Source organism: Sminthopsis crassicaudata, chromosome 4 (genome assembly GCF_048593235.1).
Source record: "Sminthopsis crassicaudata isolate SCR6 chromosome 4, ASM4859323v1, whole genome shotgun sequence".
Classification (NCBI taxonomy): domain Eukaryota; kingdom Metazoa; phylum Chordata; class Mammalia; order Dasyuromorphia; family Dasyuridae; genus Sminthopsis; species Sminthopsis crassicaudata.
In genome coordinates this window covers 336,623,765-336,635,763 of record NC_133620.1, presented here as the reverse complement: position 1 = coordinate 336,635,763, position 11,999 = coordinate 336,623,765, and the positions used below count along the sequence as shown (strand labels likewise).

Sequence of the window (11,999 nt, the reverse complement as noted above, 5' to 3'; positions counted from 1 at the left end):
GCTCCCTCCTGCCCTCTGGCTTCTCCTGCCCCCACTCTGCTCCAAGGGCTGCCCTACCTTCTCCACTCTCTCCAGGTTGGCCCTGAGCTGCTTCTGGAGGGAGTACAAGGTGGAGAGCGAAAGGGCCTCCAGGTCAGAGAACGAGCACAGGCTCTGGGGGTCCTGCCCCGAGTGCAGGCGCTCCAGCTCTTCCTGCAGCTTCTTCACCTGCACCTCCAGGGCGTCTCGCTGCTCCCGGGCCAGCTCACACTCCAGGCCAGCGGCGCTAGCCCGCTCGCTGGCCTCCTCGGCCTCCTTCTTCCAGGCGTCGCAGGCCTGCGGGGTGCAGCACAGAGCCCAGCCCAGTGAGCATCACGGCCCTGGGACAGGCAGTCCTCCCTGCACTACTGGGCCACAGGCCGCACTCACTGGCTCCCCCTTATTATGGAGGAGCTGCTGACGCCCACAGAAGAAGGGCCCGGCCCCTGGATGGCACAGAGGGCTGGGAGCGGCCATGGGACCAAAGGGGGCTCCCGGGTGTCCCTGGGACAGAGGGGGCCAGGAGCTGCCCGTACCTGCTTGGCCTGCTTCCATGACTCCTCCCACTGCTTGATGGTTCCGTTGGCCTCCTCCAGCTCCTGTCGCAGTCTGGCTAGCTCAGCAGCTCCCGGGCCAGACAGAAATGCTGGCGAGGTGCCTGGGGAGAAGTTCCCAGAGGCAAAATGCTCCCAGATACTGCTGTTCATTCCATTTAAACCTGCTGTAGAAGGAGAGGGTGTCTTGCAGCTCTCTCACCAGCCAAACAGGGAGAGCACCCTGGGGGCCTTCATCAGCAGTCAAGGGCACTGACTAACTCCTTCCCGCCATCTTACTGAACCCTGCCGGGATTCAGAAGGAAGACACACAGTCCCTGTTTGCAGGGTCTCCCAGACTTAGGGGTGGGACCCGTTCTGTTCTAACAGGAGTTTCTTACTTCAGTACTTACTGAAGTAAGAACAGGAGCTCCTATTCTTGGGAAGATGTAAATGTGGTAGGGAAAATAATAACCCTACTTTTGGGTGGGGGAACTTCCTCATGAGGAAATTCATTTTAGCCTTCATAATGTGAGGAGTGAGGGAGACAAAATTCTCACTCTTGGGGAATGCTTGGAGAGCCACAATCCCCAACTTTGAGGAGACCACCAAAACCCCCCATGAGAGAAGAAATCCCTCCCCACGGCACACAGAAGGATTCTGCTCTTGCAGAAGATGCTAGACACACACTCACTGCCGAGAGCAGAAAACACCTAGTAGGGTACATGCAGAGTCCATGAGGGAAGGAAAGGACTGGATTTTGGCCTTTTTTGTCTCTCTCCCTTCAAGGGAGAACTTAATATAGTATTATTGCTAGAAGAGAAAAGAATTCAGCACATTTTCACTATAACAACCTTTCTTCCCAGTGGCATTCTATTCAAACCCCAAATTCTAGTGATTTCCCTCTATTTTCTACCCTTCTAATGACACACTTGTGTGCTTATATAGACCTCACTGCAAATGAGCCAGTAGATTCTGCCCAAATATAGAGAACTCATGTAGGGAAAGGTCAAACCATAGGGATCAAACTGCAAATATGTTCTCTCTTTAGGACCCTTCTTTTGTCTGAGCTGCTCCAAGGGCCTGGAGCACAGGCTGCTTTGTGCCATTACTTGTCTTTCCAAGTGTGTCTTTCCATCTGGGCTCTAGCCCCCTGAGGGCAAACATTCTCTTTCTGTATCTCCAGTGGCTCTGCATATGGTCCTAGTTTGCCAATGCTGGGCTCTTTCAAAGCTCAGAATGTACTCTTTGGCTGACAGTGGAGGAGAATAGTCCATTAGCTAGCTGTGAGTGATCCTGAATATATTTCTCCCTGTAGGAGTGGAAGAACAATTGGTTATACCCATATGCAAACTGATGTCCGGAGGGGAGGTGGATTTTGGTTTCATCAGTATGGGTAGAACTCTTCCCAAGGAACCTCTCTGTAATTTATTAGATGATCTTCCAGAATTTCCATGGCTGAAAAAATTTGTTATTCTGCAGCCTACCTAGCAATGAGACTTTCTACTCGTAGGCAGATTAGTGCCTGGATAAAAGTCTTTCAGTGGGCCAGAAAGCAGAGTGCAAATAGTCTCATTCTGTCCTCATTATAGTCTTGATTATGCACCTTAGGCTTGTCTTAAACTGGAAAGCTGCAGAGGACAGGGATGAGCAGAAAACTCTAGTGTTTATTATAGGCTTCCTGCAGGACACCCCTGAGAACTGTTCCTTATCCCCTCTTACCTAAAGATCCATGCGATGCTGATGTCCCCAGGAAAGTGTTTTCTGATTGGCTCAGGTGGCCCTGGGGCTGCTGGAGGAAGTGTGAGGAGAGGCTGACCGGAGGGGAGGGGGAGGCAGAATGAAAGGAAGCCGAGCTGCCCAGGGAGCCAGGGATATTTACAGGGGCAGAGCTCTGTAACAAACTGCCACCTGTAAAAGAGGCCAAGGAAAGGGGAAAGGGGTGGGGGGAAACACTGAGGAAAGGCAAAGAGTCACCATATCCCACCCCGGGGCTGCTTGAAGCTGGAGAGCTCCCAGGAGGAGACGCAATGCCCACCCTTGGGGAGGTCTCAGTGTCTTTAAGGCATTTCTTCTAGGCAGGGAGCAATGGAAGGCCTGTGGAGAGATGCTGTCCTCCCTCCCCCACTTCTGAAAGACCAGGGCCCAGCAGAGTGCGCTGAAAGGTGAATTTAAGAGCTGGAAGGCAGCCTGTGGAGGGACGGGACAAACCTCCCCAGGGCAGGCTTGGACACATCCCTGGAGAGGGGACGTTTGGGAAGAATGGCCTGACGGAGAGGAGCACAGCTATATGTGTCCTCCCAGGCTCGGGGGCATATGCCCCACTGCCCGGTGGGGAGGCCCCGCCTGGCCCAGGGCTCATCCCTGCTCTCCGATGGTCAGCACATGTTCAGTGGCCTGGCGCCAGCCGGCACTCCCCTGCCCCTTGTAGAGATTTATTTCCCAAGTACCAATCATGATGCCACCTGGGTGAGGCACTGTGCTGTTGTCGAATGACTTTTCCAGGGCAGCTACTCCAAACTCATTCAGGTCCAAGTCATCAAGGGCAGACTCTGTTGGACAGAGTGACTCAGATTGCATGTGGTCCTGCTGCCATCTTTGGGGCGCAGCCATTCTTGGCCCCGCCACCTCCGGTCCTGGCGCTGACCGCTGAGCTGCGACACTAGGGGCTCTTTGCTGCCTGATCTTACCCATTATCGAGCTTCCCTTTGAGCTCCTGGAGGGCTGAGCCGGGGAAACACGAAGAGCCCAGCACTGAGAGTCTCCTAGGGGAAGCTGCCCACAAACCCGGGAGATAGCCATACTGCCTGCTGCATTGGACCACCGTGAGCAAAGGGCTACTTAACCCTCATGAGCCCCATAGAGATGTGGAATATCAACATCAACATTCTTTCCATAATAATTTTCCTGCAACGCAGGAAAGAAGGCCTGGATTTAACTGTTTCCTCTGGTCCTACCTGCAACACAAGGACAAGTCACCTAATCTCTCCAAGGCCCTAAGTTACAGGTGAATGATGATCTCTGTCAGTGGGGACTAACAGTAACAATGATAGCACACGAGAGGGATCTGGTTTGTCTGCACTAAGGCCACGGCCAGCTCTCTCTCTTGGTCTGGGGTAAGGAGTAAGAACTAAGCTACGGGTGCATCTCTTCCCAGAAGCCCAGATGCCATCCAATCCAGCCCCCCTCCCCCCAGCCATGGTCCCAGAAAAGAAGGCATTACCTATGACCGACTCCACGGTATCACTAGTAGGGTAGAAGGGCAGGGCATTTGCATTCATGCCAGGGACACTGCTGGGGCCCGCGGGGCTGGGTGGGGTGGCTGCCAAGCTGGAAGTGATACTAGAAGAGATGCTGGATGTCAGGGGGCTGCCCACCGGGAGGATACCCAGTATGTCCTGCAAGGAAAGAGAGGAATTGAAGAGAAGTCGAAGATAGAAAGTGCACACCGCTTGACAATCTGGAGCTGGGGAAAAGCAACTCCTTTGTCCTCTGGCCACTTCCCAGATCCTGGACAGGCTCTTGTCTCCTCAAGATTAATGAGCATCAATATGGAGGCTGCAAAGATCTTGATCCCTTAGATAATTCCAGTTGACAATGGGTCAAGAGCAAGGTATAAAGGTGAGGGGTGTGACCTCTCCTTCCCATTCTTTCATCTAAACTTGGGTCTTTAGGTCACATGACAGAAACTTACACCTGCCCTTGACCCTGCTTCCTCATTTTTCATTCTCTACTGTTGGGAAATAATCTGGCTGGAAGACGGGTGTTACCTGTTTGGGCTGCATCAGCGGCTGCTCCTGGCTCCTATGTTCCAAAGAATGGGCCTTTATTTTGGCCTATTGGGAGGAAAAAAGCAATGGTGAAGACAATGAGCCAAGACAATGACACATATTCCAATATCCACAGACTTACCATATGTTAGTCTGGTGATCTTGGGGAAATTACTTACCTCTAGGAGTCCCAGGTACCTTAGTCTAAAATGAGGATAATGCAATGAAAGAGGACACCAGAGGGAGTAACAAACTTGTTATCTATATGTGGAAGGTTTTTGTTTGTTGTTTTATATGTATATATATATATATGTAAATTGGATTGGGTTTTTATTGGTTGAAGTTAACATTAAACTGCTTATTTTAAAAAATTAAATGATCATAATATCTTCCCTATTGATCTCACAGGTTTTGAGAATCAAATGAGATCATGACTATCAAAGTAGTCAGGGAATAGATGAGTTTGGATAATACAAAGCACAGAGACTGGAAAGGTTGGGAGGAGATCTAGGAATAATCCAGTTTGGCAGGAGTCTTGAAACGCAGGAATATCAGCTAAGACTGGTAAGATAGACTGAAACTAGATGTTGAAAGGCCCTCAATGTTAGGAAGTGGCATTTGGTTTTTATTTGATAGGCAATGAGGAACACTGGAGAGTTTCTGAGAAGTGACAAGGCACAGTTAAAACCTGTGAGGCAGGAATGTGAATCTGGCATGTTAAGTCATGAAGGAAACTGAAAGCAAAAAGCCCGCCAGGAGGCCACTGGAACTGCTGGAACCAAGCTAACATGGCAGCTTCAATGCTAGAGCAATGCTACCCGCTTTCAGGCTCCTCCTGGACATGCCTCTGTATGACTTTATACTCTAGATTTGTTTTTTTGATCTTTCGGTTTCTTATGTTTGGAAGATACCTTATCTTTCTTCTCCCTAATTCCTCCTCCATCCCCAAATATATGTGCCTCCTGAAATCCTACCCGTTCTTCAAGACCCAACTCAAGGATCACCTCCTTCTTGTCGCTTTTCTTACTTCCTCCAGCTGGGACTGGTTTTCCTTCATTTTCTCTCACATAGGCCTGATTCTATTTTTGAATTTATCCACGTGTCTCTTCCCTTCCTCTACTAGATCCTCAACTCCTCAAGGGAAGAGATGCTATCTTATTTACCTATCTCTCTGTGTCCAGCAGAGGACACGCACAGAGTGCTTCAATGATTATAAAATGCATGCTGGATTTACACAGAGCTGAAGAACACATACTCAGTTTTAAACAATTCAGTTTCCAGCCACCGTCCTCTGCATAAGAGAGCAATTCTCTTGATAACTATCAGGCACTGTCCTTCTGCCCCTAGTCCTTACCTGGCACTTGAAGCTTTTCAGATATTCAGCTCCAACTTGGTCCTCCCTCTCAAAGCCAGGGGCCTTCTTGTAACTGCCGGGCGCTGGGCTTGCCTCCCCAGGGAAGCTGATGCCTTCTAGGTTTTGTGGCTTCCGGATCGTGCCCGGGGGGGAGCCACAGAGGTTAGACGGACTACCCAGACTGCTATTCCTACAAAGAATCTATAGGGAAAAGAAGAGAAGGGTAAGGAGCAGGTCATCTGGACATGACGATAACTAAAGCAAGGGGCCCCTGCATAGGAGGAGAAAGTCATATGGGTCTTCTAGGTGGGAAGGGTGGAGAGTTTCTTCCTTTGCCCAGAACAGTCCCTTCCAATCCCAAGACAGCGTGTTTTTGTTTGATGAGATGGTTCGTTCCACTACATCTGAGTCCTGACACAAAGCCTATTCAAGACAGAAGCTGGAAGAGGAGATGGTCATCTAAGATAGATGCAAGCCCTGTGATGTGGAGATGTAGAGAGGAGGCAGACTCGGGGGCAGTGAAATGAACTGTCAAAACAAAAGAACTTGGGTTTGGAGTTGGGAGTGGGGGGCTGCCAATACCATTTGTTAGGTTTGTATCAGCCACATCCATCTCTCCTTCCCTCCCTTCAAGCTCATCAAGGGAAGTTAAAATCCTAATTCCATTTTTCAATTGTTATGAGATACTAGTATCCCTTCCAATCTCCCTCTCCCCATTCTCCCTATTCCTCAAGCCATGGCACATACGTTACTAAGGTCTGGGGCATGAGGGCTGGAGGGGCTCACGGGCACCGAGTCCCCTGCTGCTGATGGCATGTACATCACGGTGCCAGCCTGGGTGGGGCTGGGCACAGCTGAAGAAGACTGAAAGTCATCACCAAGGGGGGGTTCTGTAAGAGATGTGAGGGACACAAGTGTTACCCAGACCTCCCATGCAGAGGCTCTCTGTGGAGGGATGATGGAATCTCCATCCCAACCCTCAATTCGTGGAGGCTACATCTCTACCCAGTTCTATACCTATGGCTGGGAACGAGGAAGAGAGAAGGGCTCCAACAGGAAGGCCGCCTGGGAGAAACCTCCAATGGGGAGGGGTTTCATTGCTGAGTGGCTTTGCTCTCCTTGGGGAGAAGATCCCACCCTGACCCCCACTGGCTAACAAGCCAGGGTTCTTTGTCTGCTGGGGTGGCATGACCCTTGTCCAGCTTGGGCTAGCTAAGTCTGAGCATGCAGAAGCCCAGGGGCTCCCAGCAGCCCTAAGCCAACTCAAGCAGAGCCTGCAGGGTCCATTTCCCTGGCTGTAGAGTCTGCAGTGAAAGGAGGAGGGGGCAGGGAGGGAGGAGCAAGAAATAGTTGGCATAGCATACGTTCAACATGGGCAAAGGCGCAGAAAGGACCTCGGGGACAACTGCCCGACTGCTGCATGTCGTTACACTTGGTAGACTTGTAGATCTAGAGAAAGTCAAATGAAAACAGAGTTAGGACTCTGGGAAGGAAGGGAGTGGGGAGAAGGGGGGTGTGAGAGAGAGGGAAGAAGGGGAAGGGGGATGGGAGAAACAGAGACAGACAGAGACACAGAGAGAGACACAGAAACAGAGAGAGAGAGAGAAGGAGGGAGTGGGAAGAGGGAGGGTGTGAGAGAGAGAGAAAAGGAGGGAGGGAGGGGAGAAACAGAGACAGAGGGAGAAACAAAGAAACAGAAAGAGAGAGACCCAAAGGGAGGGGAGGAAGGGAGGAAGAGAGAGAGAGAGAGAGAGACAGACAGAGACAGAGAGAGAGACAGAGATAGAGAGAGAGAGACAAAGACAGAGAGAGAAAGAGAGAGAGAAATCTGGGCAAGGGTGGAACAAGGGAGAGATGGACCTCACATTCTGTCCACTCTGGTCTCCCAGACAATCAGGCCAGGGGTCAAACTCCTGTGCAAGCCTTGCCTTACTAGGCTTGAGAACCACTATCTTTCTCTCTTCTCTTTCTCAACCTTTCTGTCTCTCCTGTACTTCCTAAAGGTGTCTTCTGCTATGTCTAATTTCACTTCTAACAAACACAGCTTAAGAACCACAGAGCAGTCCACATTATCCCCACTGCCTGAAATGGTCTCTCAGGACAGCATGCCTGAGGGGAGAGGATGGGGTCCCCCCAGCTTAGTCCAAAAGACTGACTCCTGAACTCTTCTTCTGTATCTGGTTGCAGCAAGGTCGCTAACTTGACAATTCCCAAAGGTTGGCTCTGGCTCTGTCATTCTGATAGAACAATTCCTCTGAAGTAGGAAGCAAAATCATCACACTTCATGGTTAGAAAGGACCTCAGAAGTAAGAGTCCAGTTAGAACCTGCAGCATTCATGACGAAGGTCATGGAGTCCTTCTGTCATGGATCTTTTGTCACAGGCAACTCTCCAGCCCACAGAGCAGGATGCACTTGTAGACAGCACTGATTACTTAGGAGACTTCATTATAACAGATCTCAGTCTGTCCCACTGAAACTTCTGTCTATTGTTATCAACTTTTCCCAAGCTAAATAAGTCTTCTCTATTCCTTTAAATATCTAAAGGTAGTTACTATGCTTCACTTCTTTCTTCTCAAGGCTAAATGTCTACCTCACATACACCCCCACCACACATTCTACCCCATTCCCTTAATTACATTACAAGATCTCTAGATCCCAGTAATGGTAGTTTCTAAATCTCTTCAACAACCTGGTTACTTTCCCTTGACAACTTTTCTATGTCTTTTCTAAACATGTTACTTAAAACTCAAAACAATATTCTATCCCCCACCTTTTTTTAAATCTCTTTGGGATCCAGATCTAGTAGTGATATTGCTGGATCAAAAGATATGCATGGTTTTATAGCCCTTTGAGCAAACCTTCATATTGTTCCCATGAATGCTTAATTAGTTCACAACTCTACTAATAATGCAAGTGTCCCAGTTTTCCCACATCTCCTTTAACATTTCTCATTTTCCTTATCTGTCATGTTAGCCAATCTGATAGACATGAGGTGGTACTACAGATTGAAAACAATATCGCAGATAATATGGGAATACTATGGGGATCATAATGCTGAGCTGGATATAAACCTTTCCTATTTGAAGTCTAAAACTGCAATGACTTTTCTGGCTACCATGTTGGCTCTCACATCAAGCTTCTGAGACAGTGAATCCCAAAGGTCTTTTTCATATGAACTTTTGTCTGCCAAGGCTTTCCCCATATTTAAGCTTCAGTTAAGACTTTACATTTATCCCTATTAAGTTGTATCTAATCAAATTCAGCCATGATTTCAGTCACATTCTTTTTAACAATCCCAATTCTGCCACTTAAAGCATCAACTACTATCATTCTCATCTTTTTTGAAAGGCAAATTTCATATTTCATATTTTCATCTTCTCTGGTGGAAGAGAATAGAGTCCAGGAAGGAGCATTGTGATCTTCCCCAGCTCTTCTTAGGAAACTACTCATCCCATACATTCAACACAGCTTGTTAGGGCTTGGGGCTTAATGAATTTAATATCCAACTTAGTGAAGACTATCCAGCCCACTTTTATACATCTTGTACAAGAGAAAAATCACTTTGTTCACACAGGTCAAGTGAACAATTAAAATTAATTTAGCCAGTCTTTTGATTAGCACAGAAAATTCTTCTGAATAATTCAAGACTGAGACAAATGATGGAAACATCTCCCCAATCTTTAACTCAAATCTTGTATTTCCTTTTATGTCAAAATACCATTCTTTTTGAGATGTGTGATCTTTCACTGCCTAATTTATGATGGTTCAGAATTTTTATTTCACTCTCTAAAGGTCCTTTAGTTACCTGCTTACCTGAGTCAGTATGTCAGCCTTAGAATGTAAGTTTCCTGGGGGGACAGGAGCAGTATTTGTCTCTCTTTATGGTACCCAGCCCCATGCTGTGCAATCATCAAAAGCTCAATAAAGGTTTTGGGATATGAACAGTGATGATGATGAAAACAAGGAGTTTTATGTATTTAAATTAGAGAAAAATATAGCCCAAGAAGGACATTTTATGGTATCCCAAACCATATATTTCTCCCCACCAAAGTATCCTGGCTTTGAGATCCCACAGAACCCTCCCTAAAACCAGCAAGGAAGGTCCTAGGAGGGAGAAAGGGAGGGAGATGTGCTGCCCTCGTACCTCCGGGTGGAACTGTTGCTCCGTTCGAGTATGACAGTACTGGCAGGCATCTCCATTTTCACATTTGCCAGGGTCGCCCCACTCATCCCCGTGTTTCACACTTGGGCAAGGGGAGGACCTGGGCCAACGAGAAGGAGACAGAGGGGACAAATGAGCCTCTCTTTGGGGGGATGTATGTGAGTATGCACAAACATGTGCTCATGTAAAGAGTGGTAACAGAGAGGAAAGGGTGTGATAATCTAGGAAACTCACTCATAATTTGGCCTCCTTTGTCCCACTTTAAAAGGAATCATGCAAAGGAACAGGGGTTCACAGGCCCACAGAAAAAAACCTATGTGTTTACATGAGAACTACCTTTTTGCTTTTATTGTCAGTGGAAAAGTCTGTTATTCTTATATGCTTAAGAAATTTAAGATGCTGAAAAATTACAAAAGGCTTTTTGGAAAACTACTCCCCTGGAGAGCTAATGAGCAAGTTAGTAGAGTAAAGCTGGGGAAAAAAGCAATTAGTCATCTAAGTTGGGGGAAAATGGGTCCAACAATGAGGCTCAGGGTACAAAGGATCAAGTAATTAAAGGAAGGGAGGGAGGAAGGTGACCCATTAAGGATAAAGCAGTAAAACAAATCATATGAGCAGGTTCCAAGAGGCCATTCTGCTATGAGGGGAGCTGGGGCAAGATCAATGAGATTTAGCCCAGATTATTACAGCTGACTAGTGAGTAAATATCCTTTAGGATGAACTGGCCCAGGCAGAGGGAAACACACTAAACATGAGATATGACTTCCAGGACAGATGGTTACTTCATGCTTAGTACAACTTGGCCTGACGTTAAGAAATGGAATCTGTGGAGTCACACAGAGAAATAACTTCTTCAATAAACGTTCCTCAGTTCAGGAGAATGGGAGGAATAGGAACAAGACCTCAGTGCTCTGTAAACTGTGCTGGCCAAGACAATCTGTGGTCACATTATATTTAGTGGGTCATATTTACTGTGTTACCCAGTTCATTAAAAAAAAACAACTCAACTTTGGCTTGGCTAAACTAAAGGGGAAAAAAAGAGTTTGTCCACATTTAGGCTCAGGATAACTATGGGGAGATCAGAAAGAAAGGAGACTCGAGTTGACATAAAGGTGAAATTCCAGATAGGGAGAGCAGATAAAGTTGCTTTTATAGATTCTTTCCCATCTGGGGTTTTTCTTTACAGTGGGCTTAAAATCAGACAATAAGAAAATAAGCTTTTGAAAATTAAATTAAAAAAAAAAAACACAGAACTATTCATTTTGGGATATGCACAATAACATTATCACTGAGAAAGATGGTGTTAAATGCAAAGAGATAAGAAATGTTCTCCAAGCTAGTTGCATCCTGGGCCTAAGAAAGCAGAACAGCTTAGAAGAGACAGTAAAGAAAGATGACAGAGGAGCTCAGCAATCCCCTTATAGCACAGATAGGGATGATCCTTCCACTTCTTTCTCCTGCAGCTGGGTCACTTCCTTCAGGGCAGTGCATATTCTATAGTAAAGGCCCCCTGCCCTACCACCGCTTTACCCAGGAATATCCTGCCTTCTGCATCCAAGCCCAGTCTTCTCTTCATGGGGAGAGCTAGCATGTGGTCTGCCTAGCTCGCCACTGAAAGTTCCTCCCCACTGAGGCATCCCTGTCCATGGGAGCCTTTCCCAATCTTGCTTGCTCCTGGCTCCAGGTCCCTGCTGGTCTGCCCTCGGCTTGGTGCTCCCCAAGGCCCCCCCCCCACAGAGGAGACAGCAGCAGTCTCGGCAGCTCAGCTTAGCCAGCCCCTGCTGGGGTTCTCCCTAGATGGCGAGACCTGTATTTATGTTTCCTGGGGCTCCGCCGTCTGTCTTTGCTGTTATGGTAGTACGGGCAGGCGTATCCCTGGCGACAGAGCCGAGGAGGCTTCTTGCACTGCTCAGTCTTGTAATTCCCTAAGACATAGGTTGTGTCTGCAAAGGAACAGAGGGCGGGGCTCAGTCAACCATGGGGACCGGGTCAAAAGTCTCACACTAGCAGCTGCAGTGGAAAGGGTGGGAGAGTCTCCTCAGAGGCGCCTAGCGCAGTGTCCGAGGGCTCAGCACTGCAGTCCCTACTCCCTGAGACTGCTGTGAGAAGCGCAGACCACTGGACAATCTCTTACTGTCTGTGAAGTCGTGCCCCTGCTGGG

General features: G+C 48.0%; 1 protein-coding gene across 5 annotated transcripts in view; it reads right to left on the bottom strand.

Annotated features, from left to right (window-relative positions):
* UNK (unk zinc finger) overlaps positions 1 to 11,999 on the bottom strand; it is a 38,932-nt gene that overhangs the window by 3,005 nt on the left and 23,928 nt on the right. For 3 of the 5 annotated variants that reach the window (XM_074265158.1, XM_074265161.1, XM_074265162.1), the window contains 11 exons: positions 11,646 to 11,781; positions 9,821 to 9,938; positions 7,040 to 7,124; positions 6,423 to 6,565; positions 5,676 to 5,876; positions 4,322 to 4,387; positions 3,775 to 3,949; positions 3,002 to 3,103; positions 2,274 to 2,462; positions 555 to 739; positions 58 to 315 (listed from right to left, as the gene is read on the bottom strand). In XM_074265158.1, coding sequence (XP_074121259.1) covers positions 58 to 315; positions 555 to 739; positions 2,274 to 2,462; positions 3,002 to 3,103; positions 3,775 to 3,949; positions 4,322 to 4,387; positions 5,676 to 5,876; positions 6,423 to 6,565; positions 7,040 to 7,124; positions 9,821 to 9,938; positions 11,646 to 11,781 — 1,658 coding nt within the window. The remainder of the gene's footprint in view (positions 1 to 57; positions 316 to 554; positions 740 to 2,273; positions 2,463 to 3,001; positions 3,104 to 3,774; positions 3,950 to 4,321; positions 4,388 to 5,675; positions 5,877 to 6,422; positions 6,566 to 7,039; positions 7,125 to 9,820; positions 9,939 to 11,645; positions 11,782 to 11,999) is intronic. The other 2 variants (XM_074265159.1, XM_074265160.1) reach the window with 2 other exon arrangements.